At 45.7% G+C, this 25,022-nt stretch overlaps 1 protein-coding gene across 1 annotated transcript; it reads left to right on the top strand.

Moving 5' to 3' along the window:
• Positions 1-2,276: 2,276 nt before the first annotated feature.
• On the top strand, positions 2,277-24,991 carry PDK1 (pyruvate dehydrogenase kinase 1). Its single transcript, XM_075609065.1, has 11 exons — positions 2,277-2,795; positions 6,220-6,361; positions 10,453-10,524; positions 11,557-11,741; positions 13,028-13,123; positions 14,633-14,710; positions 15,465-15,541; positions 16,532-16,630; positions 18,012-18,122; positions 19,337-19,450; positions 20,428-24,991. The coding sequence occupies exons 1-11, from the start codon at positions 2,675-2,677 to the stop codon at positions 20,566-20,568; spliced, it is 1,236 nt and encodes a 411-aa protein (XP_075465180.1). The 5' UTR covers positions 2,277-2,674; the 3' UTR covers positions 20,569-24,991.
• Positions 24,992-25,022: the final 31 nt, after the last annotated feature.

Below are 25,022 nucleotides of genomic sequence, written 5' to 3'. Positions count from 1 at the left end.
CCCCCCCTCCCTCTCCTCCTCCCCCTCCCTCTCCTCCCACCCCTCCCTCCCTCCTCCCTCCACCCCCTCCCCACCTCCCTCACCTCCACCTCCTCCCCCTCCCCTCCTCCCTCCTCCCTCCCCCTCCCTCTCCTCCCTCCCCCTCACCCTCCCCCTCCCCTCCCCCCTCCCCTCCTCCCCCCCTCCCTCCCCCCTCCTCTCCCCTCCCCCTCTCCCTCTCCCCTCCCCCCTCCCCTCCCCCTCCTCCATTCCCTCCCCCACCTCCCTTCCCCCTCCTCTCCTCTCCCTCCTCTCCTCTCCTCCCCCTCCTCCCCTCCCCCCGTCCCCCTCCTCCCCTCCACCTCTCCCCTCCTCTCCCCCCCCTCCCTCCCCCTTCCCCCCTCCCCCCCTCCCCTCCCTCCCCCCCTCCCTCCCCTCCCCCCCCCCTCCCCTCCCCTCCCCCCCTCCCCTCCCCCCCCTCCCCTCCCCTCCCCCCCCCTCCCCCTCCCCTCCCCCTCCCTCCCCCCCTTCCCCCTCCCTCCCCCCCTCCCCTCCCTCCCCCCCTCCCCCCCCCTCCCCCTCCCTCCCCCCCCTCCCCTCCCTCCCCCCCCTCCCTCCCCCTCCCCTCCCCCCCTCCCCTCCCCCCTCCCCCCCTCCCCTCCCCCCTCCCCTTCCCCCCCTCCCCCCTCCTCCCCTCCCCCTCCTCTCCTCCCTCCCCCCTCCCCCTCCTCCCCCCCCCCTCCCCCCTCCCCCTCCTCCCCTCCCCCCTCCCCCTCCTCCTCCCCCCTCCCCTCCTCCCTCCCCCCTCCCCCTCCTCTCCTCCCCCCTCCCCCTCCTCTCCTCCCCTCTTCCCCTCCATCGTCCTCCCCTCCCTCCCCCTCCTCCTCCCCCCTCCCCTCTTCCCCTCCCCCTCCTCCCTCCTCCCCTCCCCCTCCTCCCTCCCCTCCCCCCTAACCTCCCCCTCCCCCCTAACCTCCCCCTCCTCCTCCCCTCCCCCCCTCCCTCCCCTCCCCCTCCCCCCTAACCTCCCCCTCCCCCCTAACCTCCCCCTCCCCCCTAACCTCCCCCTCCTCCTCCCCTCCCCCCTCCCTCCCCTCCCTCCCCTCCCCCTCTCCCCTCCCTCCCCTCCCCTCTCCCCCCTCCCCTCCCCCTCTCCCCTCCCCCCTCCCCCTCCCCCCTCCCTCCCCCCTCCCTCCCCTCCCCCTCCCCCCTCCCTCCCCTCCCCCTCTCCCCCCTCCCCTCCCCCTCCTCCCCTCCCCCTCCTCCCCTCCCCCCCTCCCCTCCCCCCCCTCCCCTCTCCTCTCCTCCCCCCCTCCCCCTCCTCCCTCTCCTCCCCCCTCCCCTCCTCCCTCTCCTCCCCCCCTCCCCCTCCTCCCTCTCCTCCCCTCTCCCTCCTCCCCTCTCCTCCCCTCTCCTCCCCTCTCCTCCCCTCCCCCCCCTCCCCTCTCCCCCCCCTCCCCTCTCCTCCCCCCCCTCTCCTCTCTCCCCCTCCCTCTCCTCTCCTCCCCCCCCTCCCTCTCCTCTCCTCCCCCCCTCCCCTCTCCTCTCCTCCCCCCCTCCCCCTCCTCCCTCTCTCCTCCCTCTCCTCCCTCTCCTCCCCCTCCTCCCTCTCCTCCCCCCCCTCCTCCCTCTCCTCCCCCCCCTCTCCCCTCTCCTCCCCCCCCTCCTCCCCTCTCCTCCCCCCCCTCCTCCCCTCTCCTCCCCCCCCTCCTCCCCCCCCTCCTCCCCCCCTCCTCCCCCCCTCCTCCCCCCCTCCTCCCCTCTCCTCCCCTATCCTCACCCCCTCTCTCTCCCCTCTCCTCACCCCCTCTCCTCACCCCCCTCTCCTCACCCCCTCTCTCCTCACCCCCTCTCTCCTCACCCCCACCCCCTCTCTCCTCTCCCCCCCACCCCCTCTCTCCTCTCCCCCCCACCCCCTCTCTCCTCTCCCCCCCCCACCCCCTCTCTCCTCTCCCCCCCACCCCCCTCTCTCCTCTCCTCCCACCCCCCTCTCTCCTCTCCTCCCACCCCCCTCTCTCCTCACCCCTCTCCTCTCCTCACCCCTCTCCTCTCCTCACCCCTCTCCCCCCATCTCAGACAACTCTGTAACCCTACCTTTCCCCATTGTTGCTTAGCAAATAGCGTTCAATGTTAACAGCCAAACTCTGTAACATTGGACAGGCTCAGTTACTCTTGCGCTCCCGCACAGTAGAGGGCGCTCTCCCCCGCTCTTTGCTGTCAGGCTTCGGTCTCTAAATGCCCCACCCTCAACCTTGACTCATGACCTTAACCCCTCCCGCACCAGGGGGAGTTTTTTTTTTTTTTAAAGGGCTGCTTAATGACGACTTTAAAACCTGAAAACCGGATAGGTTAATTTGCAGCGGCGAAGCAGTTAACGGACATGAACATTGCGCCGTTGTTTATTCGAGAAAGCCCCGCCCACTTATCGGTGTTCTCCAGCCTTTGTGATTGGCGGAGGGAGTTGTCGAGCGCGAGGGCATACGGAACGTTCAGCGCGAGACACAGAACGGCTCGGGGGACGACAACGACTGGGGTTGCGATCACTCTCACGACTGGGGGTGCGATCACTCTGCGAGTCGCGGTTGCGCCATAAGGAAATGGGACCGTGAAAAAGGGGGCTCCAGTCATCGGTGCTGACAGGACATGTCCCCTCCCGAACAGCAGTAACCCTCCAGGGGACACGATCCGGTCCAAAATGCGACTGCTTAGGGCGCTGATGCGGAGCGCCCCTCTCCCCTCCACCACCCCCAGTCTGGTGGATTTCTACTCCAAGTTCTCCCCGTCCCCCCTGTCTATGAAGCAGTTCCTGGATTTCGGTGAGTTGGGTGTTCTGAGAAGTACAAATGTCAGCCAGCCATGAATAAAGGGAAAGCTGCAGAAAATGGGGCCAGGCGGTTCTTGGCTGCCGTTAATTTATATACGTCGTTATGATGTATGACGCTCCCTACACAGGGTGGTTTTCCATTCTATTTGTAGGAGGCTCGTTGGTGCTTTTTCTCCTTGCCCTCCGTGCTCACACTTGGCAGTGAGCCCCTGCAGCCGCAATGAGAGCGGCTTAAGGCCAGGTCCCCACTGGCTACTGCAGCGCCCGCTGTTGAGGACGCTGCAGGGACAATAGCCGCTGCACAATGGGACCGGGACCGCTGCGAGGGGGGGGTGGGGGCGCGCTGTGCTCTGCCGACAGTAACTCCTGCTCGCAAGAGAATTGTGATCAGGAGTCGCGACGGAGCGCTAAGCCACGCCCCCCGGCGGTTCAGCCAATGAGGGCGAACCTGCCGGGTGATGCTGCGGCCCTCCCTCGTCACGCCCCCCCCTCCCCCGTCACGCCCCCCCCCTCCCCCGTCACGCCCCCCCCCCTCCCCCGTCACGCCCCCCCCCCTCCCCCGTCACGCCCCCCCTCCCCCGTCACGCCCCCCCCTCCCCCGTCACGCCCCCCCCTCCCCCGTCACGCCCCCCCCTCCCCCGTCACGCCCCCCCTCCCCCGTCACGCCCCCCCTCCCCCGTCACGCCCCCCCCTCCCCCGTCACGCCCCCCCTCCCCCGTCACGCCCCCCCCCTCCCCCGTCACGCCCCCCCCCTCCCCCGTCACGCCCCCCCCTCCCCCGTCACGCCCCCCCCCCTCCCCCGTCACGCCCCCCCCTCCCCCGTCACGCCCCCCCCTCCCCCGTCACGCCCCCCCCTCCCCGTCACGCCCCCCCCCTCCCCCGTCACGCCCCCCCCCTCCCCCGTCACGCCCCCCCCCCTCCCCCGTCACGCCCCCCCCTCCCCCGTCACGCCCCCCCCCCCCTCCCCCGTCACGCCCCCCCTCCCCCGTCACGCCCCCCCTCCCCCGTCACGCCCTCCCCTCCCCCGTCACGCCCCCCCCCCCTCCCCCGTCACGCCCCCCCCCCCCTCCCCGTCACGCCCCCCCCCCTCCCCCGTCACGCCCCCCCCCCCCCTCCCCCGTCACGCCCCCCCCCCTCCCCCGTCACGGCCGTTGAGTTCGGGCGGACCTCGCACTTCTAATTATTTAAGAAAACAATATTGACATTAAGCGAAACTGCGGCTTTGCAGAGCTCCATTCTATATCTGCTAACTATCTCTGATGAGGAGCTTTTACATGCTGGGCACTATGTTGTCTATTTGAATTACATCACACATCAGAATTTATTATGCTCCCATATGGGTTATCACGCACTAATCCTACGTTAACTGCCATTGACTTTAATTCAGTAATCCCCTAAAAACAGGGCTTTACTGGCCAATCATGCCCTATTCTGAGGGGATTATTACCATTATAGGCTAATGTAGGCATTTAAAAAAAACAAATCACAAAAAAAGACACACCTGTAGTCATATTGATTTTTATCAACATTCTACATTTTCTTAAGCTTTTATTGTACTTGTGTATTAAAATGAAATTGGAAACACTAAAGTCTCGCTCGCTCCCTCTCTCTCTCGCTCCCTCTACACACACACTCTGCAGAGCCCCTCTCCCTCGCTCCCTCTACACACTCTGCAGAGCCCCCCCCCCTCTACACCCACATAACACACCTCTCCCCCCTGACGCGGTGTGTATGTGAACTCAAAGCTGATTTTGCTAGAAAACTTGACAACATTCTGGGCCATTACTGAATAGATAATGGCCCAGAATTTTGACCAATCAGAAAGCAGAGATTTCAATAATGCCCGAAATTTCTAACCGTTTAGCCCAGGGGGGTGCAAGATGTTCCAGGGGGGGCACTGGGGTAACAGAGGCCCCGCACTCTCCCCTAAAGTATTTAAATTAAATGCCGGGGGATCGTGTGAGGCCTTTGCAATTTCCCTTACCGTGTCTTCGGCGCACCGTCATGACGCTGTGGGGTCACATGATCCTGTGGCGTCATTTGACGCTCAGGGCAAGGTAAGGAGGGAAAGCAGGCAGGGTGGTGCAGACTGAAAAGTTTGCGCACCCCTTGTTTAGCCTACAATGGCAGTTAACACATGATCGGTGTGCAATAACACTATCAAGAGCTTAGGCTGCGGTCGCAGTGATCACTGACACGCGTGCCCGGCAGGGGGGGGGGGCGGCGCGTGCACAGCGCTACCCGCGATCTGCGGTCTTTTAGGCATAGAGGGAGATTGCGAAGCGAGGGGGTGTAGTTGGGGTTTTGCGGGGGCGTGGCCATGACCTCACGCGGCTGGTTCGTCCTCATTGGGGGAACCGCCGACGGGGGCGTGGCCATGCCTCTGTCGCCAGTTCTGAACTCCATTCCATTGAGTTAAAAAAAAAAACTGCGAGTACAGCGCGGCTGCACCAGCGGGAAGGTGAGTACTGGGCCCAGCCCCATTGAGGGGCGGTGCTTACACGCACAGCGCACGCCGAGGTGTGCGCTGTAGCAGTGACTGGGACTGCAGCCTTAGTGATTCCCCCAGTAGACTTCAAAAAGGCTGTTACTGAAGTTGGAAGTATTTCACATATGTTGCTATCTGTTGAGCCAATGCTGTATGGTGATTAAGGCCTCGTCCATGGTTGTTGCTTGCTGGCGGAGGCGCGCTTCCGCTCAGCACTGAGCCCCTACAGCCGCAATTAGAGTGGCTTTTGTAGGGGTTCGTCTACGCTTCCGCAAGCGCGCGGAAGCGTAGGTCTTAGGGAAATTTAAAATTTCCCCGCTTGCCGGAGCGCAGGGCCGGTCACGTGAACGGTTCGCCCAATGAGGGCGAACCAGCTCCGTGACGTCACTGGCCCGCCCCCTGACGGCGTGCAGGGAAAGCACCCGCAAGGCCAGGGAAAGCACCTGCTTTCCCTGAGCCTCAGCACGCCAGCGGGAAGCTTGGCCGAGGCCTACGGCCTCGTACCTGCTGCTCGGCGCGAACAAGATGCGACCCTTTATGGGGCAGGCCCCAGTCACTGCCGCCGCGCGCCGGCAGAAAGATTTTTGTCTTGGCGCAGTGGCCGAGCGTTTGCCACGTAACTGAAGCATTTTAGCCAATCGGGCCAACCAGACGCGTGATGTCATGGCCGCGCAGTGTCAAAGGCCAGCAATGTGTTAATCTTCAGTCTCTTGACACTTAAGTGGTTATATGTGCAGCATTTCTTAGTTAACCTAAATATCTTTTCTTCTCAATTTCACATTTTTACCCAGATCTCTCACTTCATTGCAAAATCCTCCAACAGTGTGGTGGAGAAATATTTATGCGAGAGCAAGCTTTACCTTTAATCGTCGTTTTAGTGACACTGGCACTTTTTGTCCTTAACACATATTTTCTTTTTCTATCCCAGGTTCAGTAAATGCATGTGAAAAGACATCATTTATATTTCTGCGGCAGGAGTTACCTGTAAGGCTAGCAAATATAATGAAAGAAATCAATCTGCTTCCAGACAACCTTCTAAAGATGCCTTCCATCAAGCTAGTGCAGAGTTGGTAAGGATGCTTCCTGCAAGTACCAAGAGAAATGTACTTTCAGACGCCATTTTACATATGTTAAGGTTGAAATATATTAGATGCACACGCACATGCGCACACACACATGCGCGCACACAGAAGCGTGCACACACACATATGCACGCACATATGCACGCACACGCACATATGCACGCACACGCGCATATGCACGCACACGCGCACATGCACACACGCACATATGCACACACGCACATATGCACACACGCACACACACACATATGTACAAAAGGAAAAGGGGTACCCCCCTTGTGATGCTTGCCAGGAGAAGACTATGCCTTGGTATAAATCATCATTATCTTCATTGCAATAGACAGTTTATAAGACACAGGAATCCAAATGTCCAATTGTAATAATCCTTAAACACAACCCATGCACACACCACTAGCCTATAATAGGTATATCTTATGTGGTGATCTGGGTGGTAAATGATGGACTGATCACATAAATGAAGTAACAAATTGTGAGTTACTCACTGCTGACCTTGTGGGATTTCCTGGTCCTGTCGGCGTGCTCCTACCCAGGAGTATCTGCAAACAAAGTGGAAAGAACGGCGGTGCATTTGCTGCTGAAGAAAAACTCTGACCAAATGCTGCCAAGAACTAGGTGCAAAAATGTATTGTAGGCACATTAAAAACAGCAAAAAGATCACTCTGACACGTTTCACGTGGCAACCCACGCTTTATCAAAAGCACACACATACACACATGCGCACACACATGCGCACGCACGCACATATGCGCGCGCACGCACATATGCGCACGCACGCACATATGCGCACGCACGCACATATGCGCACGCACATATGCAAGCGCACGCACAAATGCGCACGCACGCGCAAATGCGCACGCACGCACAAATGCATGCGCACGCACGCACAAATGCATGCGCACGCACATATGCATGCGCACGCACATATGCATGCGCACGCACGCACATATGCGTGCGCACGCACGCACATATGCGTGCGCACGCACGCACATATGCGCGCGCACGCACGCACATATGCGTGCGCACGCACGCACATATGCGTGCGCACGCACGCACGCACATATGCGTGCGCACGCACGCACGCACATATGCATGCGCACGCACGCACATATGCATGCGCACGCACGCACATATGCATGCGCACGCACGCACATATGCATGCGCACGCACATATGCATGCGCACGCACATATGCATGCATGCGCACGCACATATGCATGCGTACGCACGCACATATGCATGCGCACGCACATATGCATGCGCACGCGCGCACATATGCATGCGCACGCGCGCACATATGCATGCGCACGCGCGCACATATGCATGCGCACGCGCGCACATATGCATGCGCACGCACGCACATATGCATGCGCACGCACGCACATATGCATGCGCACGCACGCACATATGCATGCGCACGCACGCACATATGCATGCGCACGCACGCACATATGCATGCGCACGCACGCACATATGCATGCGCACGCACGCACATATGCATGCGCACTCACACACATATGCGCATGCACATATGCGCACGCACACATATGCGCACGCACACACATAGGCGCACGCACGCACATAGGCACACGCATGCACACATGCACATACATGCACACATATATGCGCACACACACGCACACACATATATGCACACACACATGCGCACATATGCACACACACACATATGCGCACATATGCACACATGCACGCACACACATATGCACGCACACATATATGCACACACACACACACACACACACACACACACACACACATATGCACGCACACATATATGCGCACACACACACACACACACACACACACACACACGCACACACACATACATGCACACACACACACACACACACATATACATATGCACACGCGCGCGCGCACACACACACATATATACATATGCGCGCACACACACGCACACACATACATATACATATGCACACACACACATACATATGCACACACACACATACATATGCACACACACACATACATATGCACACACACATACATATGCACACACACACACATACATATGCGCACACACACACACATACATATGCACACACACACACATACATATGCACACACACACACACACATACATATGCACACACACACACATACATATGCACACACATACATATGCACACACACACACACACACACACATACATATGCACACACACACACACACATACATATGCACACACACACATACATATGCACACACACACACACACACATATACATATGCACACACACACATATACATATGCACACACACATACATATGCACACACACACACATACATATGCACACACACACACATACATATGCACACACACACACACACATACATATGCACACACACACACACACACATACATATGCACACACACACACACACACATACATATGCACACACACACACACACACACACACACACACACACACATACATATGCACACACACACACACACACATACATATGCACACACACACATATGCATATGCACACACACACATATGCATATGCACACACACATACATATGCACACACACACATACATATGCACACACACACACACACACATACATATGCACACACACACATATACATATGCGCACACGCACACGCACACACGCACGCACACGCACACACACACACACATACATACATATACACACACACACGCACACACACACACATACACACATACATATACACACACATATACATGGACAAAAAACAAACAAAAGCCCAAGCTCCATAGCACGTAACGGAATAAAAAATAGGTACATTTATTTAAAAATCAACAACCCATAAGAATGTGCACTTACAGGATTTTAAATAGAACTATTCGTGGGAGAGAAATCTCTAATTGTGGTCATCTGCGGTGGTAGGTGGAGTCCCCATAAGCAGAGTAGATGTAGAAAGCCCAGAGCCACCACGAACTCCTATAACGAGTTGGCAGCAAGATAGAAAGGCATTCAATGCCTTCACGCCCTTCGCTCCCTCATGTAGTCATGTAGCAGTTATTAGCTCTTGAAAATGCCGCCAGCCAGAGCGCAAGGACGCCAGCAACTCCCAGTAACACAAACACATACGCGATGATGTCACCAGCCCTACGCGTTTCGTCACACTGCGACATACACACATATACATATGCACACACACACATATACATATATATATATATATACACACACACACACACACACACACACACACACACCTTGGGCATTAATGGCTAGGTAATGACTTAAGGTGTGTGTGTGTGTGTGTGTGTGGCAGGGAGCGATATATTAATAACACTCATGACATTCTACAGGGAATGATTCTGAGGAAATGTATTATTTAAATACATCCTAGCAGTGAAAAGCCCCAAACTGTTTGATTCCATTGCCTTCTATGAAACTGCAGACGAATAGCAGTGTCAGTAAGTACCCTGAGCGCCATTCTCCCCATGTTTCGTATACTTGTTCCCAGGCCGCCTCTTCCCGGTAAGTTTATTACATTACATTTCCACTGATTTTATTTCCTGTGCTGTAGAACACATACTTGGTGATTGTGGCAGTCTAACTGGTAGATGAAGCCAATCAATATATTCATTGAAGGGTGCTATGCTTTAAAACAACCTAGCTCCTGTTAAAATAAATAGGCGTTAAAGCTGGACACCCTTTAGTGATTATGGGTCAAAGTGAGCTATAGATCAATCTTTTGGCTCTACAACCATCGCAAAAGTGCAGCACATAAACTGCACCATAATTATTAAAGCAGAAAACACCACGTTGTTGTTGTTTGTTGTTTCTTTGGGAAATCTGGTACAGTTTTAGCCACACATTTGCCTTGGTTTTGCAGCCAATAATAATGATTTAATTGGATTATAAAACTCTTTATCACTCTGTACTATAAAAAATACCAGTAATTGGCTTTTTGAAACATGTATTTCCCCTTCTAATTTCTGGGTCTGTGTCCTTCCTCTAGTTTAAAAATGAAAGGAGGATTAAAATATTTAAATGTTTACATGTGTTGCAGGTATGTGCAGAGCTTCCAAGAAATCGTTAATTTTAAGGACAAAAATGCAGAGGATCCAGAGTCCGTCAGGAAGTGAGTTCTGCAAAAATCAGTTGTTCCCAGCCTTCTATACACTATGCACCCCCTGCTAGAAAATATTTTGTTCTGTGAACCACTAATTAATCTTATTGCCTACTCCTGGATCATTGCTAACAAAACTGTTTGACAGGCCCCAGGCAGTAGAGAGTCTTCCTGGGCCCCTGTGGGGGCCCCAAACTTATTAAGGCCTCAAACTGCACCTTGGCGTGAGTGTTAAAACTGTCAATGACAGCAGGAGCTTCCATGGTGACTTTGCATCCACAATGGCGAGATGTTATGGAGCAGATCTTTGGAAGCTCCTGCAGCATACCCATATTTCTTGTGAACGGACTTCATATGTTGGGACACACACTTTTTGGAATTCTTCCAATTTAAGTATTGATTCATTTTTATTATTTTTTTGATTCATTTTTTATAGGTAACTGTTGTTAGTAGTGTGTTATTCCTTATCATTTTATGCGACAAATGTATGTATATGTTTAATTATTCTGCTAGTTAGAGCGCTGGTAGACACAGTGGGTGAAAGAGGGGTTAACACCCATCTAGACCCTGTCTGTGTTTAACTTATTCACACCATATCCACACATTAGAGTACAAGCTTTTGAGTACTGAGATTTTGTTTTACTGAACTGTTTTTAAGAGTAGTTTATATTTGAGAATCTTCTATAAATGTTCATGAGCTGTATGTAGTATGTGGCTACGCTTCGATAACCACACACACCTACAACTTTGTGGCATCAAGACCAAAAAAACATTAACCTAGTAAATGCAACTGTTGGCTGAAGTGCTCTCTAAGCTTATCTGGGATCACTGATACATATATATTGGACTATAACTGATTGTTGTCCCGATACAAGTAGGATTTATTATTATTTTTTATTTTTTACAAATTCTGCATACAAATCTACAAAGGAATAGTTCCTGTATTCTTTCCAAAATTGTGTGTGTGTGTGCGCTGTTTTAAGCATTAAGGAGTCTGTTGGCTTTCCGATCTGGTTACACTTTGCGTTTTGCTTTTTTGCAAAGTTTTACAGATACAGTGATAACCATCAGGAATCGGCACAATGATGTAATTCAAACCATGGCTCAGGGAGTCATTGAATATAAAGACAGCTTTGGGGTTGATCCAGTAACGTCACAGAATGTGCAGTATTTCTTGGATCGGTTCTATATGAGTCGCATTTCAATTAGGATGCTGCTTAATCAGCACAGTAAGTATCATGGGTACGTTAATGAAGAACTTCGTTAGTTAAAATTGTATTCATCGCAATGCATAAAAAGGATGATATGAAGCTTGTGTACAAATATCTGTTAGGTGACACTTACAGATTTTATGTTGCAAAAATGCCTGTATGTGGCAAGGGTGAAATATATGAACAATATTTAAACCTCCAGAATTTTCTGAGATGCGTTGTTACTGTTGTCTGTATGCTGCATCGTAGACTTGACTTCTGTATGTTCAAAAGAAAATAAAACATGCCATTCCTCATCCCCCGATTTTAAAAAGGATTGTAAGGTGAGAAATGAATAATCTAAAATATTTATATTTTTATTGTAGCAACCACAAGTCAAATTAATGTTCACATTAAGTGCATTCATGTCATGGTTTGTGTAGGTGTGGTATGCATTTGGGAAATACAATTGTTGCTTGTGTTGGCTTTTTTTCTTTTTCTTGGCTGGTTATTAAGAATTGTAATGTTGGGTCAGAAGCTGCCATCTTTTATCTTGCATTCTAATACCTCTGTCCCTTCCCATACAGGGAAAGGAAGGATGAGGAATTAGTGTTGCTTTAGAGCAGGCCTGCACAACTCCAGTCCTCGAGGGACACAAACAGGCCTGGTTTTCAGGATAATCCCCACTTTAGCACATCTGGCTCAATTAGTGGCTCAGTATGACTGAGCCACTAATTGAGCCAGCTGTGCTGAAGTAGAGATCCTGAAAAACTGTCCCCCCCCACCCCCCTGGTCCCCGGGTAATCGGAACCACTATTCTCAACTCCAGGGATCTCCCCTCCCCCCCCCCTCCACCCGTGCCTTGGTTACCAAAAAATGTACCTTTTTATAATTTGCCGGTAGAAAGAAAGAGAATTCAAAGATGGCCACTGGAGTCTTCAATGAACTGACGTCACAGCTTCTTATTGGCACGTGGGGGTTGGGCTGACCCGGTGGCTGTTTTTGATTTCCCAAAAGGGAATAGTAAAAAAGATAGCTTTATGAGAAACTGAGAGTTTGCCAGTTAATCCCAATGAGAATAGCACAATTCGGCTCCAGAGGCCCAGCCTTCTCCAATTAGGAATAATAATCCAAAATGTAGTTGGATTGCTGCATTAATTTCCCACAACTTGTTTTAAAAAAAATCTATCTATATATCTATATATATCCAGTTCAGGTCAATAAACCAAGTTGTCACTTGGGTGGAAAAGGAGATTTGATCATATTTAATTTCACAAACGTGTGTTCCTGTGGGTTGATCTGGACTGCATTTGTTTGAATTTCAGCTTTGCTCTTTGGTGGGAAAGTGAAATTGAACCCAGCTCATCCAAAGCACATTGGCAGCATTGATCCAACCTGCAACGTTGTTGATGTTGTTAAAGGTAATATTTATGATTGATCCCCTTCTGGAGAGGTTTGCAGGTCTTATCGCCTTCAAATTATTTTCACAGGTTTAAAATATTTGGACAATTTTTTTTATACATTTTCCAATTTATGCATTAATTACCCTTTTTGATTAAAAAAAAAGCAGGGCGGAAGGGGCATGAATGTTGGTTATCCTTTTAGGAACCATATTCTGAGGCTTTCCGAGCCTTTAGGTTTTAGACCACTAGTTGACAAGCATTTAGGAAATGTTTTTAGTCTGTTTTGTCAGTGATTAATCTTATTGAAGTCTCGTTTCCTGAGGCTTTTGTCAAATGTTGACAAATGTTGATTTAATAAAGGCTTTCTTCCCTTTCTGAACAAAGTAGAAAATGTTTGGGTTCTGCTACTTCATGACATCAACTGCACAGCTCTCATTGGCAATTTATCTGCAATGAAAGGGACCATCTCTCCAGTAGGTTTCACTTTAAGGGTAACAACCTTGCATTACAAGTTGATTAAAAAAATAATAATGTTTGCCTTCTCTGTAGCAGTGTTTTCTAAGGCATTTTGCATTACTGACAACTCCAACACATCAGTCTAGGGTTTCATAGCACCTACCATTGAGGTGTCTCCTCTCTACACGTGCTGATAACTCTGACAGTTAAGTGGTTAATTTAAGTCACTGGTGCTGCCAAAAGCTGGATTTCAACCAGAGCATGCCGGACTTTACAGAAGAGTATTTCAAGCCAAGAACAACTGCCAAGCAAGAGCACAAGTCGTGCACTGTAAACACTGCTTCATTAATGCCATTTGTCTTAGAAGCCGGAGCAAGAAGGATGGGGCAGCCAAGATATGCTCGCCTCCCCCACAAGAAAATAAAAATCAAACTGAACGAAGCTTGTTTAAAAAAAAGAAATGATCTGATGGATGATTGACATGTGAGTGTGTCCTTCCTCAGTCCCTACATGCCATGCAGTGAGAAATGATTAACTGCTTGCTATGACTCGAGGCCATTCTTGTGTGAAGGTCACTTTGTGAAGGAGACGGAGGGGCCTGTTGCCCATTAGAATAATGCTCACGTTGTACTGCACGTGTTCTGTTGGTATTAAATACTCTTCCTAGGATGTCAAACCCAGATACAAGGCAGTCGCGTGTCCTGTACTGTGAATTACACCATTTATATGCTAACCCAGGGCTTCTCAACTCCAGTCCTCAATAACCCAGAACAGGTCACGTTTTCCCTGCTTCAGTACAGATGGCACCCTGCTTCAGCACAGGTGGCTCAATCATTGAGTTGAGTCGCCTGTGCTGAAACTGGGATATCCTTAAAAGCTGACCTGTTTGGAGAGGGGTGGGGTCTTGAGGACTGGGGCTGAGGAATTTTGAAGAATATATCATTATCTACAATTGTAAGTAACCTAAACAAAGAGCGAGAAAGATTTAATACATCTAGTATTTTGTCTATATGGTATGTAATGTTAAATCCAAGTGTTTCCTTTTTCTCTTGTGAATTTATTTATTTTTAGATGGCTATGAAAATGCAAAGCAACTGTGTGACTTGTATTACATGAACTCCCCAGAATTAGAACTCACTGAATTTAACGGTAAGTGTCCAGATTGTTATTTGTTCTGGGTAGGACTTCCAGGGTGTGTAGTAGAGCATTGATTTGATGGTTGAATGTTGAAAAGCTTACATTTTAATGAAGCTGAAAGACAGGCTCACTGGTTCCCACTGCCACTACTCAAGCAGTGACCGTGGGAAAGCATTTGGGGCTGTGGACCGCTTGTCGGAGGCTGGTCCTTTTTGTTAGTGGGTTATTCTGTGACATCCTCTTGCCAGAGAACGAGACATTCATCTTTTCGGAGGAGAGGCAAAGAGCACGAGTGGTGGCCAGTCAAATAATTCATTGGAGAACATTGAGAGATTGTGATGCATTTCTTCTATGTAAGAAACTCTCACACTCTTTGGAGACGTGTCTTGTTAACAAACAGTATGTAGATATTGCAAGAAAAGGACAATAAGGAAGTTTGTTTGAGAACCAGTTTCTTTGATCATGGGCAAGTGTTTAGCTTTAGTAATCAGATTGTATGCTCTATAGTCTGGCATTTATTCTGCTGTACTTGACTTTATTTAACCAGGGTATACTTGCTGTATAAAAATAATGCTTGGTTAAGTGCAATTATCTGAACATTGTACAGTACCTAGCTTTTAGCTCATAGTCCAATCAATGTCCAAAGCAGTGTGTTTTTGAAGAGATTGGTGGTGTTTGCTGCTCTTTGGCGCGTTGCAGAATAAGCGGCATGACTTGTGAGAGGTCATGATGTCCATTTTATTTATTTTGCTTTCTATATTCCTAGCGAAAACGCCAGGACAGCCTATTCAGGTGGTGTATGTGCCGTCCCATCTGTATCACATGGTTTTTGAACTTTTCAAGGTTTGTGTTATGGGTTTATAGATTTGTCAAAAAGAGGAATATATGTTGCATGTAACGTTATGACAGATTGTTCTGTCTGTTTTGTCACATCTGTCATTTTAAATAGTTTACTGGTGTCGTGTTTTTTTTTTTTTTTTTTTTTTTTTTTTTAATTATTTTTTTTAATATATATATGGGAGAAAACAGTTTGACTAATCAAGTAATTCATTCCAATTTACCAGGTGGTTTTTTTTTTTTTTTGTTTTTTTTAAATTGGAAGAAATGCAGATGTCAAATAACCAAAAAGGAGCATTTGAGATAATGTGCAAGTAGATGGGATCGTTAGAAATCACTGTGCCAAATCTGCAAGACCTCTTTAAGTTTTACATTTCACTGCCGGAAATTCAGTGAAGCACAATCTTTGTTTAGGTTTTTAGGCTATTAATATTTGAGTTAAATATGCATCAATGCACATCTTGGCTTAAGTAGCAGTGGCACCATCTCTGTTACCTATGGAGTCGCTCCCGTTGTCCTCTGGTGATGGAGCTCATCCATGGGCCGCCATTGCACTGCTCCCTTGCTCGCACCAAGGAACTGCTCGTCACCTTCTGGTGACTGGAGTCTCCCTCGCGGAAAGGGACATCATTTAGAGTCTTCAGCATAGGATGCTGAGGGAGGTCTAATTTTCCCCCTATACATAATTATTCCTTGCATGTTTCTGTATTGTTTGGGCATTTTGGATTATGTTGTGGTTTTTCAACCTACAAATCTCTTGTATTGATTTGTAGACTATTACATAATTGTCCATTTTTTTGCCAAGTGTAACATGTCTCAACTTCAGATCATGGAATTTAAGATTAAGCAAAGTCATGTCATACGGCTGTATAATATTTTAAAAAAGTTCAAATACTTGACCGTTTGTTATTTTACTAATGACTCATTGTCATATAGCATAATATTGGTTTCCATATGGGATTGCAAATGAGTAAAACATCTTGTTACTTTTTTCAGAATGCAATGAGAGCTACCATGGAATTCAATGCAGATAATGGGATTTACCCTCCCATCCAAGTGCGTGTGGCTTTCGGCAGCGAGGATTTAACAGTAAAGGTTATTAAATTTTTACATTATGCATTTAAAGAAAGGAAAAATGTTTGTCTATGCTCCTTCGTAATCAAGTAATACCAGATTAACTTGGTTAAACATGTAGGGTACCAAAATTTAATAGCAGCATAAAATACTTAGATTATTTAAGATTACTCTAATTTCTAAAGAGTTGCTTTGAGTAATGAGTGGAGAAAATAAACTGTAATTTGAAAAACTAGGGAATTTTTATTAAAAAAAAAAAAAAATCGCCCAATATTTTAGCCTTAATACAGAGAATTTATGTTGCAGGTATTGGCCAATTGTCTCTAAGCAGACTTAAGGGAACTAAATGCTTAAGTAGGCCTGATGGTTGACATGGAATTGCCAAGTAAAGCCCTTATAAAGTAATGGGAAGAGTGTGAGAAGGTAGAATGTGCAAGTAATCTCAATGCCAAAAGTTATTGGGCACTCATCTTCAACAGATGACGCTGTGCAGAACAGGGCAGCAAAGAAAAATAACAGTGGAATAGGGACGAATAGATGTACCTAGTTTCTCTGATATGCCATTCTAGGATATCAAATGTGGCATTCCGTCTAAAAAACAAACAAAACAAAAATGGTATGTGAACAAGCTCACAAATTGGGAAAACTCAAATGGGTAGTTTTCTGCCAGTATGTGTCGATGTATTGCATTCTTACTCAATAGAACAGCTGTGTGCTTGTACAAGTAAACAAGATTCATCGAAGATCCCTTTTGGAGGAAATGTTAGTAACATCAAGATGGTCTTCCTGCTATGTTTTGTTGGAGTACTTGAGGTCCCGACATCTGTACTTCAGTTATGTCTCCTGAAGTCTTATTACTACTTGAAGGGGAGCTCAACTTCGCAGGGCAAAAAATTGTAAACAGTTCATTAAAGTTTGCTTGTTTAGAAACAAGTAAGACACTTGAATTGCTTCTGTCTTGAATTATTGTGTCTTCTGATGAATAAATACGTATCGCGTCTGGTCTGGGTCACTGGATTCAAGCGTTTCAGCTACTTCTGCTCTGCCATCATAAGTCAAATGGATAAGCACAATTGCTTTGCAAACATGCGAACAATATTGATAACTGGCAAACAGTCTTCTCACCAAACGCTGAAGATTGTAAAAACTTCCAAAGCTTTTGTTTACCATGGAATTATTTTAAAAAAATGATGGTGTCGGTGAACTAACAATCAGGTTAAACCTATTAAATATGAAACTGTTCTAGGTTCACATGCCTTGGGCAGGACTTTCCCTGTAATGGGTAATTGCCCCCAGAACCTAAATTGGCAGTAGGCCATGTAGTTTATAAAACACAAAAGCACAATAGTGAAATAATGCTAATTTGTACATTGTATGAAATGCTCTTTCTGCTGCATTACAGATGAGTGATCGTGGTGGAGGTGTACCCCTAAGGAAAATCGATAGATTATTCAACTATATGTATTCCACAGCACCACTTCCTCGAGTTGAGACTTCCCGTGCGACACCGCTGGTAGGTCGTCTTCCTTTTTTCTTTTCTTCTTCTTTTGATAACTTTCTTAACACTGCATATAACATACATTTTTGTTATTCTTTCATGGAATCGAGGGCTAAGCTACTTACCAGCCATTGTTCATATGCAGCCTGTGGGGCGACTACTTGAAGCATGTATATTGAAGCTATATTATTACATACCTTTCTCTTAAACTTGTGAAACCCGCAGTCTGTTTTACACTAGGATTCAGCTGTCTCAATGAGTCCCCACTGATGACTCATTGGCACTGTTGGTGGTTGGGTTAAATCCTCTAGGTCACAGGTGATCAACACCAGTTCTCAAGGCCCCCACTGACCAACAGGTCAGTTCTTCAGGATATGCCTGCTTCAGCACAGATGGCTCAATCAGCGACTCAGTTGGGCTTGGGGGTGCTGGAGAGTTGAGCACCTCTGCTCTAGGAGGATGCATTCTATACTCTGTCCAAAGGTGGACATTCCATCACATGATTGTTTGTAATTCACTAAAATATGAGCTTGTACCATGTATATAGGTCATTTATAATAATGGTTTACTGTATTTTACTTCATAGCTGCTACCAGACTTAAATAAATGACCTTCACTCGTGATATCCTATGTAACAGAATTATTATCTATAATGATGACCTTATATTCAAGGAGTAATGAATAATAGTTGCCAGACTTCTAAAAGCCCTTAGTTTATTTTACAATAATTGGGCATGTGGCTTTTACTATACAGTAACCTGATATAAACCTGCACAATATCACCTCAACAATATTCAAGTAACACAATATAAGTATCTATTGAGGCAGTAGTGCATGGTTCTTCAGCTATTATTCAAAGAATCCCATGCAAATACATGTATGTGTACTGTTTAATTGGAACAGTTATTTATATTTCATCATATAAGGATGATGACTTTCAATGTGTGGTGGGTTTCTTATTTTATATTTTTATATATATAATGTGCCTTCTGGACAGAGGGGAAAAAAGTAATCTATAATTTTGTATTTTCTCAGTGAAAATATGCTACAGGTCCATGTCACGTAGATTTCCAAACTTATGTTTAAAATTTCTCTAGTTGTAATTGGTACAGAAAATTGTTTTCGTGCAATGTTTGATATGACTGGCCATTTTTTTTATTTTATCTTTGACTTCTAATTGATTTGTTTTATGATGTGATTTGAATTATCTGTTTATTTGCCTTAAACAGGCTGGATTTGGGTACGGATTGCCAATATCACGTCTTTACGCTCAGTACTTTCAAGGAGATTTGAAACTGTATTCCTTGGAGGGATACGGCACTGATGCTGCGATATACATCAAGGTACAAAATGAAAGGGCTAATTTTGACACATTGCTTTGTATGTCTGGCTTCATTATGAGGCACTCATGGTAAAGATGCTTGGTGGGCCTGCTCCTTTATGCCAGCTGTATGAAAATGATTGTATACATAGTATTTCATAAAGTCATAAACTGATATATCTTTAGGTTGTGATGGATGAAAAAAGCCCACTAAATACTATAAAGTCAAAAAATAACAAGAGTACATTTATATTTCTTCCACTGGTTTCCAAAACCAGCTTTGTCTCATTGTCACAGTTGATAGACCACAGTCAAGGTTTCTGGGTATTTACAAATAAGCACCCTTTTGTTGAGCATCAATATTACAATTATAGCTAAGATTTAAAAAAACAAAACAAAAAAAACCCCACAACAATATAAATATATATTCATGTTCAGAGGTGCGAGTTTCGTGGTCTCTCCCTCTGGTTGTTGTTTAAAACTTAGAATGCCAATTATTCTGGCTAATAACCATACAAGGGAGCACTATAAAACAAGTCATTATAATGACTTGTTTTATAGTGCTCCCTTGTATGGTTATTAGCCAGAATAATTGGCATTCTAAGTTTTAAACAACAACCAGAGGGAGAGACCACGAAACTCGCACCTCTGAACATGAATATATATTTATATTGTTGTGGGGTTTTTTTTGTTTTGTTTTTTTAAATCTTAGCTATAATTGTAATATATAGGAATCCTTATGTTGCATTACTGGCTAATTATTCTAGTTATAATGGAGTCCTGGTCCCTCTAAAAAAAAAAAATCTATCTACTATCCGGTAAGAAGACACATTTGGCTGGTCACGTACAGAGTGTACAAAAATATCTCAAGTGACCTTCATGAAGGATGCAAGATCCCAAATACTAAACTTGACCAAAGAATAATTCTTCAATCAAATGTGTGATGTTGCTGCTAATGCACAATGATTTTTAAATTTATTTTTTGCTTTACACAACCAGGCTTTATCAACAGAGTCAATAGAGCGTCTCCCTGTTTATAATAAATCTGCTTGGAGACATTATAAAACAAACCACGAAGCCGATGACTGGTGTGTGCCAAGCAGCGAGCCAAAGGACATGACCACGTTCCGCAGCAATTGAATTTGGATGCTTTGAACCCAATCATCGGTGCAGGACATACAGTGAGTCCCGGCATCACCTTTAAACCACCTTCTCAAGTCTGTACGGGACCTATTGCCTCTGAAAGACCATTGCCTCTGAACTTTAGATCCTTCAGGTTTGCAATGAAGGGAAACCATTTATTTCTATTTATTTCTTTGTGTGTGTGTGTGGTCCCCCCCCTTCCCCCTCCCCTTAATATCATAAACCAGAGTTAGGTTTAACAGACTTTAATTTCCTTTCATTGTGCATTGTCACCTGAGCAAGCCTCAGTATCCATGCCAAGGGGAAAGGTATTTCCTGTTTTTCTGTGGAAACGGGGCAAGGAAATGTAATCTCAATCTGAACTCCAGAATTGAGGCATAAGGTAAATGATGGAAAAATGATATAAAACGTGTCATTATTATTGTTTGTATGGGGGGTGTCTGTTTCAGACCTGTTGCTGTGTTTTCTATTATAATAAGCTCGGAAACGTTTCAAGGTACTGAAGGGGTTTAAAAATGGCATTACATTTTATTCTTGTCCTTCAATGCAGGGGTGCTCAAACTTTTCAGTCTGCACCCCCCTGCTCGCGCCTCACCCTCCCCCTTACCAGGTGTCCAGCGTCTAATGATGTGACAACGTCCTGACGCCGCTTTACCATGGTGACGCGTCGCTGGAAGCAGCCGGAGACCAGGTAAGGGAGGTTACAGAGGCCTCGCGTGCGCCATACAGGCATTTAATTTAAATGCCTTGGCGAAGAGAGCGGGGCCTCTGTAAGCGCCGTGCCCCTTCCCCAGAAAATCTCTGCGCACCCCTGCTTTAATGTACACTTGTGTAGTGCAACACTTGTACCTTATGTTTCTGATCCTGATGTTTTGGTCCTGAGTTTAGTAAATGGCTACTATTTACTTGGATTATCTGAAAAACTACTCTACCTTTCATTTAAAATGTATGTATTTTTGTTGTCTATCCAAATGTGGGAATTTTCTTTCTATTTTTAATTGACATGTTCCCCACTTTGCAGCCTTATATCGCAACATATCCCAGTTTTGCTTGGAATTTCATACTGTTTATGCTACAGCAGAAACATATTTTAATGCTACAGGTCAGTAATGGGTACAGTAAACTCAAGAAAGGGATTAGGAGTTGAATTTTTGCAAGTTTTTACACACTTTATTGCAGCTCTTGGTTCTATTATGCAACATGGCTATTGTAGCTAGGGCAGTGTATTTTGTAACCTTTCTTTGGTTAAGGAACCCTATAATTAAATAGAGGGGGTTGGGGTTCCTTAGAATTTCACAAATAGCACATCTGAGAACAGATGCATTGTCAATTCTTCTGTATTTGGTACAATTTTCAAATTACCAGTAAACTGCAGAGAACCCTTTAGGGATGCCCGTGAAACCCAAGATGTTGAAAAACACTGATCTAGACTAAAGAATCATGCTAAGAATAAAGCGGTCTTCCAGTGAAACAGCTGCAAAAAGAAGCCAAAGATATTCTGCTTCTGAACTATCTGCTTAGCACTGGACTCAAGTGACCCTGCATGGCCTTAAAAAAATATCCTATTATTGATTTATATGTTTGATATGTTGCATGGCATATCTATTTTAAAGCACTTGTATGCAGTGTATTTTCTTGTTTTCAATTAACAAAACGGTGAAAGCTTTCCACTAGCACAAGTGGTACTGTTACTTTTGATTACAAAACCGTTATGTTCATGCGCTGTGAAACTAAATACGTTTCAGTGCGTAACGTGTTAACTTTGCACAGAGTATAATATTTAATAATATTTTACCCTTCATACCTTCAGTGCTGAAGTAATGTGGGAAGTGTTGCTGTGCACTACATTTACGAGGCAATCCAAGCCGCACTTAAAACGAAAACAATATATATATTTGCTTTTGGTTTAATATATACAGCCTTTGATTGAAAACTAATTACCTAAGCTGCCGATCAATTTTGTTCTCCTGTGATTGATCAGCAAAAATCCTCCTCCCCAGGGTTCACTAAATGGCTGCCTTCCAGTTTCAATCAATCCTTCAGTCAGTGTAACTCAGCAGCTACAATGTATCCTTATCTTAATAATATAACATTATCTATTACAGTTTGCGGCTTAAGCTGCTGGGAGGTGGGCTAAAGCCTGCTATAGAAATGAAGGGATGCTCAGTATATTGCAACTCATTACACATGGCATTAAGAGTTGAATAATAAAACAAAATGCTGTAATTATTTCATGCTACAGAACTTATTTATTTAAATAATAATAAAAAAACACAGGATACTGCTTGGATTGCCTCTTTAAGGTCCTTTCCAGTTTTGAAGCTGTTAATAAATTGTAACACTGTTGAAACATGAATATGTTTGCAAGCTATGTGTTATGTTTGATCAAAACCCTAGTCGTTTTTTATTACATCATACGGCTTTTAAAAACGCACCCTTATTTGAATAGTTTAGAGTGAAAAAAATTAACTGTTACTGCGATTTTTGGATTTAGAACAGTGTTTCAGGTTTATATGCCAAATGTACTATTAATATAGATATATAATTTTTTTTTATTATTATTTATTACGAGAGTTTGTAAACCCCAATGCTATTTACGGAAATTCCATAGTTTTTCCATGTCGACCTTCTTGAATTAAAACCATTTTTTTCATAAGTATCCACTAGGCGATAGATAGGATAGATATATCTATCTATCAATTCCATGTCTTTTGAAACAAAATAGTGTATGAATTTGTCAGGGTATGTGCAAAAGTAAGTGAAATCCTGATTTTATTAGCTAAATTAAAGTGGATAATTACTACGACCCTATATAAAGATGAGAAACTTTTTGTGTTTGGTCTTCACCATAAGGTGTTTGGAAACATGTCATGCCATGATCAAAACAAATCTCTGAGGGCCTCAGAAAAGCAGTTATTGATGCTCATCAATCTAGAAAGGTTTCCAAAACCACTTCTAAGCATTTGAAGCCCCACCAATCCACTGTCAGACAGTCTACAAATGGTGAAAGTTCAAGACCGCAGTCGCTACCCAGGAGTGGTCGTCCTACCAAAATCTATCCAAGAAAAAAACAGCAACTAATCCAGGAATTCACAAAGTAACATCCAAGGATCTACAGGACACTCACCTAGGCTAATGTGAGTGTTCATGATTCAACTATCATAATAAGATTGATCAAGAATGGTGTTCATGCTTTCCTGTGTCAGGACCTGGATGGCTTGCCATCGTCGACACAACCATTGATTCTGCATCGTATCATGACATTCTAGAGGAGAATGTCAGGCCGTCTGAACTGGAGCTGAACCGAAAGTGGGTCATTAGGGAACACAATGATTCTTAACATACAAGCCGATCTACAAAAGAATGGTTGCAGATGGATAAATTCCACGTTTTAGAATGGCCTAGTCAAAGTTTGAACCTAAACCCCATCAAAATGTTGTGCTGGACCTGAAGCAAGCTGTCCATTCAAGGAACCCCTCTAATGTCAGAGTTGAAGCAGTTCTGTAAGAAGGAATGGGCCAAAATTCCTCAACCGCTGTGAGCGCCTGAGCAGCAGTTCCAGGAAACGCTTAGTTTAAGTCATTTCTGTTCAAGGGATGGCCACCATGTACTAAATCTAAAGGTTCACATACTTTTTTCACACGTGGATATTGAATGGGGAATCATTTGTGGCTAAATGTTGAAAAAAATCATGTTTTTGTGTAATTTGTTCTGGTTATCTTTATCAAGATCTAATAACATTTTAGGTTTGAAATGTATGAAAATTTTAAGAGGTTCACAAACGTTCTTGCCACTAGAAAGGTGTGTGTTACAAATGGAAAGGATTTCCATGTCCTATGCTATTTATACCACATCCATAGAAGTCGGAGCCACAGAACCTTACATTTAGGAGGAGAGTATTTTATAAGTATCAATTTATTGGTGGATTCTCCGAGTAACTTCCATGTGAAATTTGTAACTTTTAAAACTTGCCTTGTAAGCCCATCTCATACCATGTTAGGATTTTGGTTAAATCTGCAATGCTGCTTTTTTTTCTATATTGATTTATTGCTAGTGTAAAATAAAATGTTTGGTTTCATTTTTTAAATGTGAATTCTGCACTACAAAAATGCTATAATGCACGTTAATTTGTGTTATCCATCTCTTAAGTGTGATTGTAAATCGTAGTATTGCGTTTGCAAAACAGATCAAAATAAACATGAACCCCTTCTGTGCAAGAGGGATGCACAGAGCATTTGAGCAGTGTGTAGGGGTTAAAACGGGCTAGTAAATGGGGGTTTATAGTCTCAAATTACATTTGAAAAAAAGCTACAATTACGTGTGAAAATATTCAGGTTTTGTGCTCCAAAAAGTGAAGTGAATTAGTTCAATCAGCTGCTTATTTTATTTGACAATCTAAATAAATGGTACGTTATTTAAATATTTTTATTTCCTTTCTTTCATTGCTCAGC

The sequence above is a fragment of the Ascaphus truei genome, chromosome 7, assembly GCF_040206685.1.
Source record: "Ascaphus truei isolate aAscTru1 chromosome 7, aAscTru1.hap1, whole genome shotgun sequence".
NCBI lineage: Eukaryota > Metazoa > Chordata > Amphibia > Anura > Ascaphidae > Ascaphus > Ascaphus truei.
Note: the sequence above shows the minus strand (reverse complement) of the source record. Positions and strands in the feature narration are given on the sequence as shown.

Bases quoted from the DNA above. Each gene is read 5' to 3' on its own strand.
- PDK1 (XM_075609065.1), top strand. From the start codon at position 2,675: ATGCGACTGCTTAGGGCGCTGATGCGGAGCGCCCCTCTCCCCTCCACC. The intron at 6,362-10,452 runs GTAAGGATGCTT...CATGTGTTGCAG, and splicing joins ATCAAGCTAGTGCAGAGTTG to GTATGTGCAGAGCTTCCAAG. The intron at 11,742-13,027 runs GTAAGTATCATG...TTTGAATTTCAG, and splicing joins GATGCTGCTTAATCAGCACA to CTTTGCTCTTTGGTGGGAAA.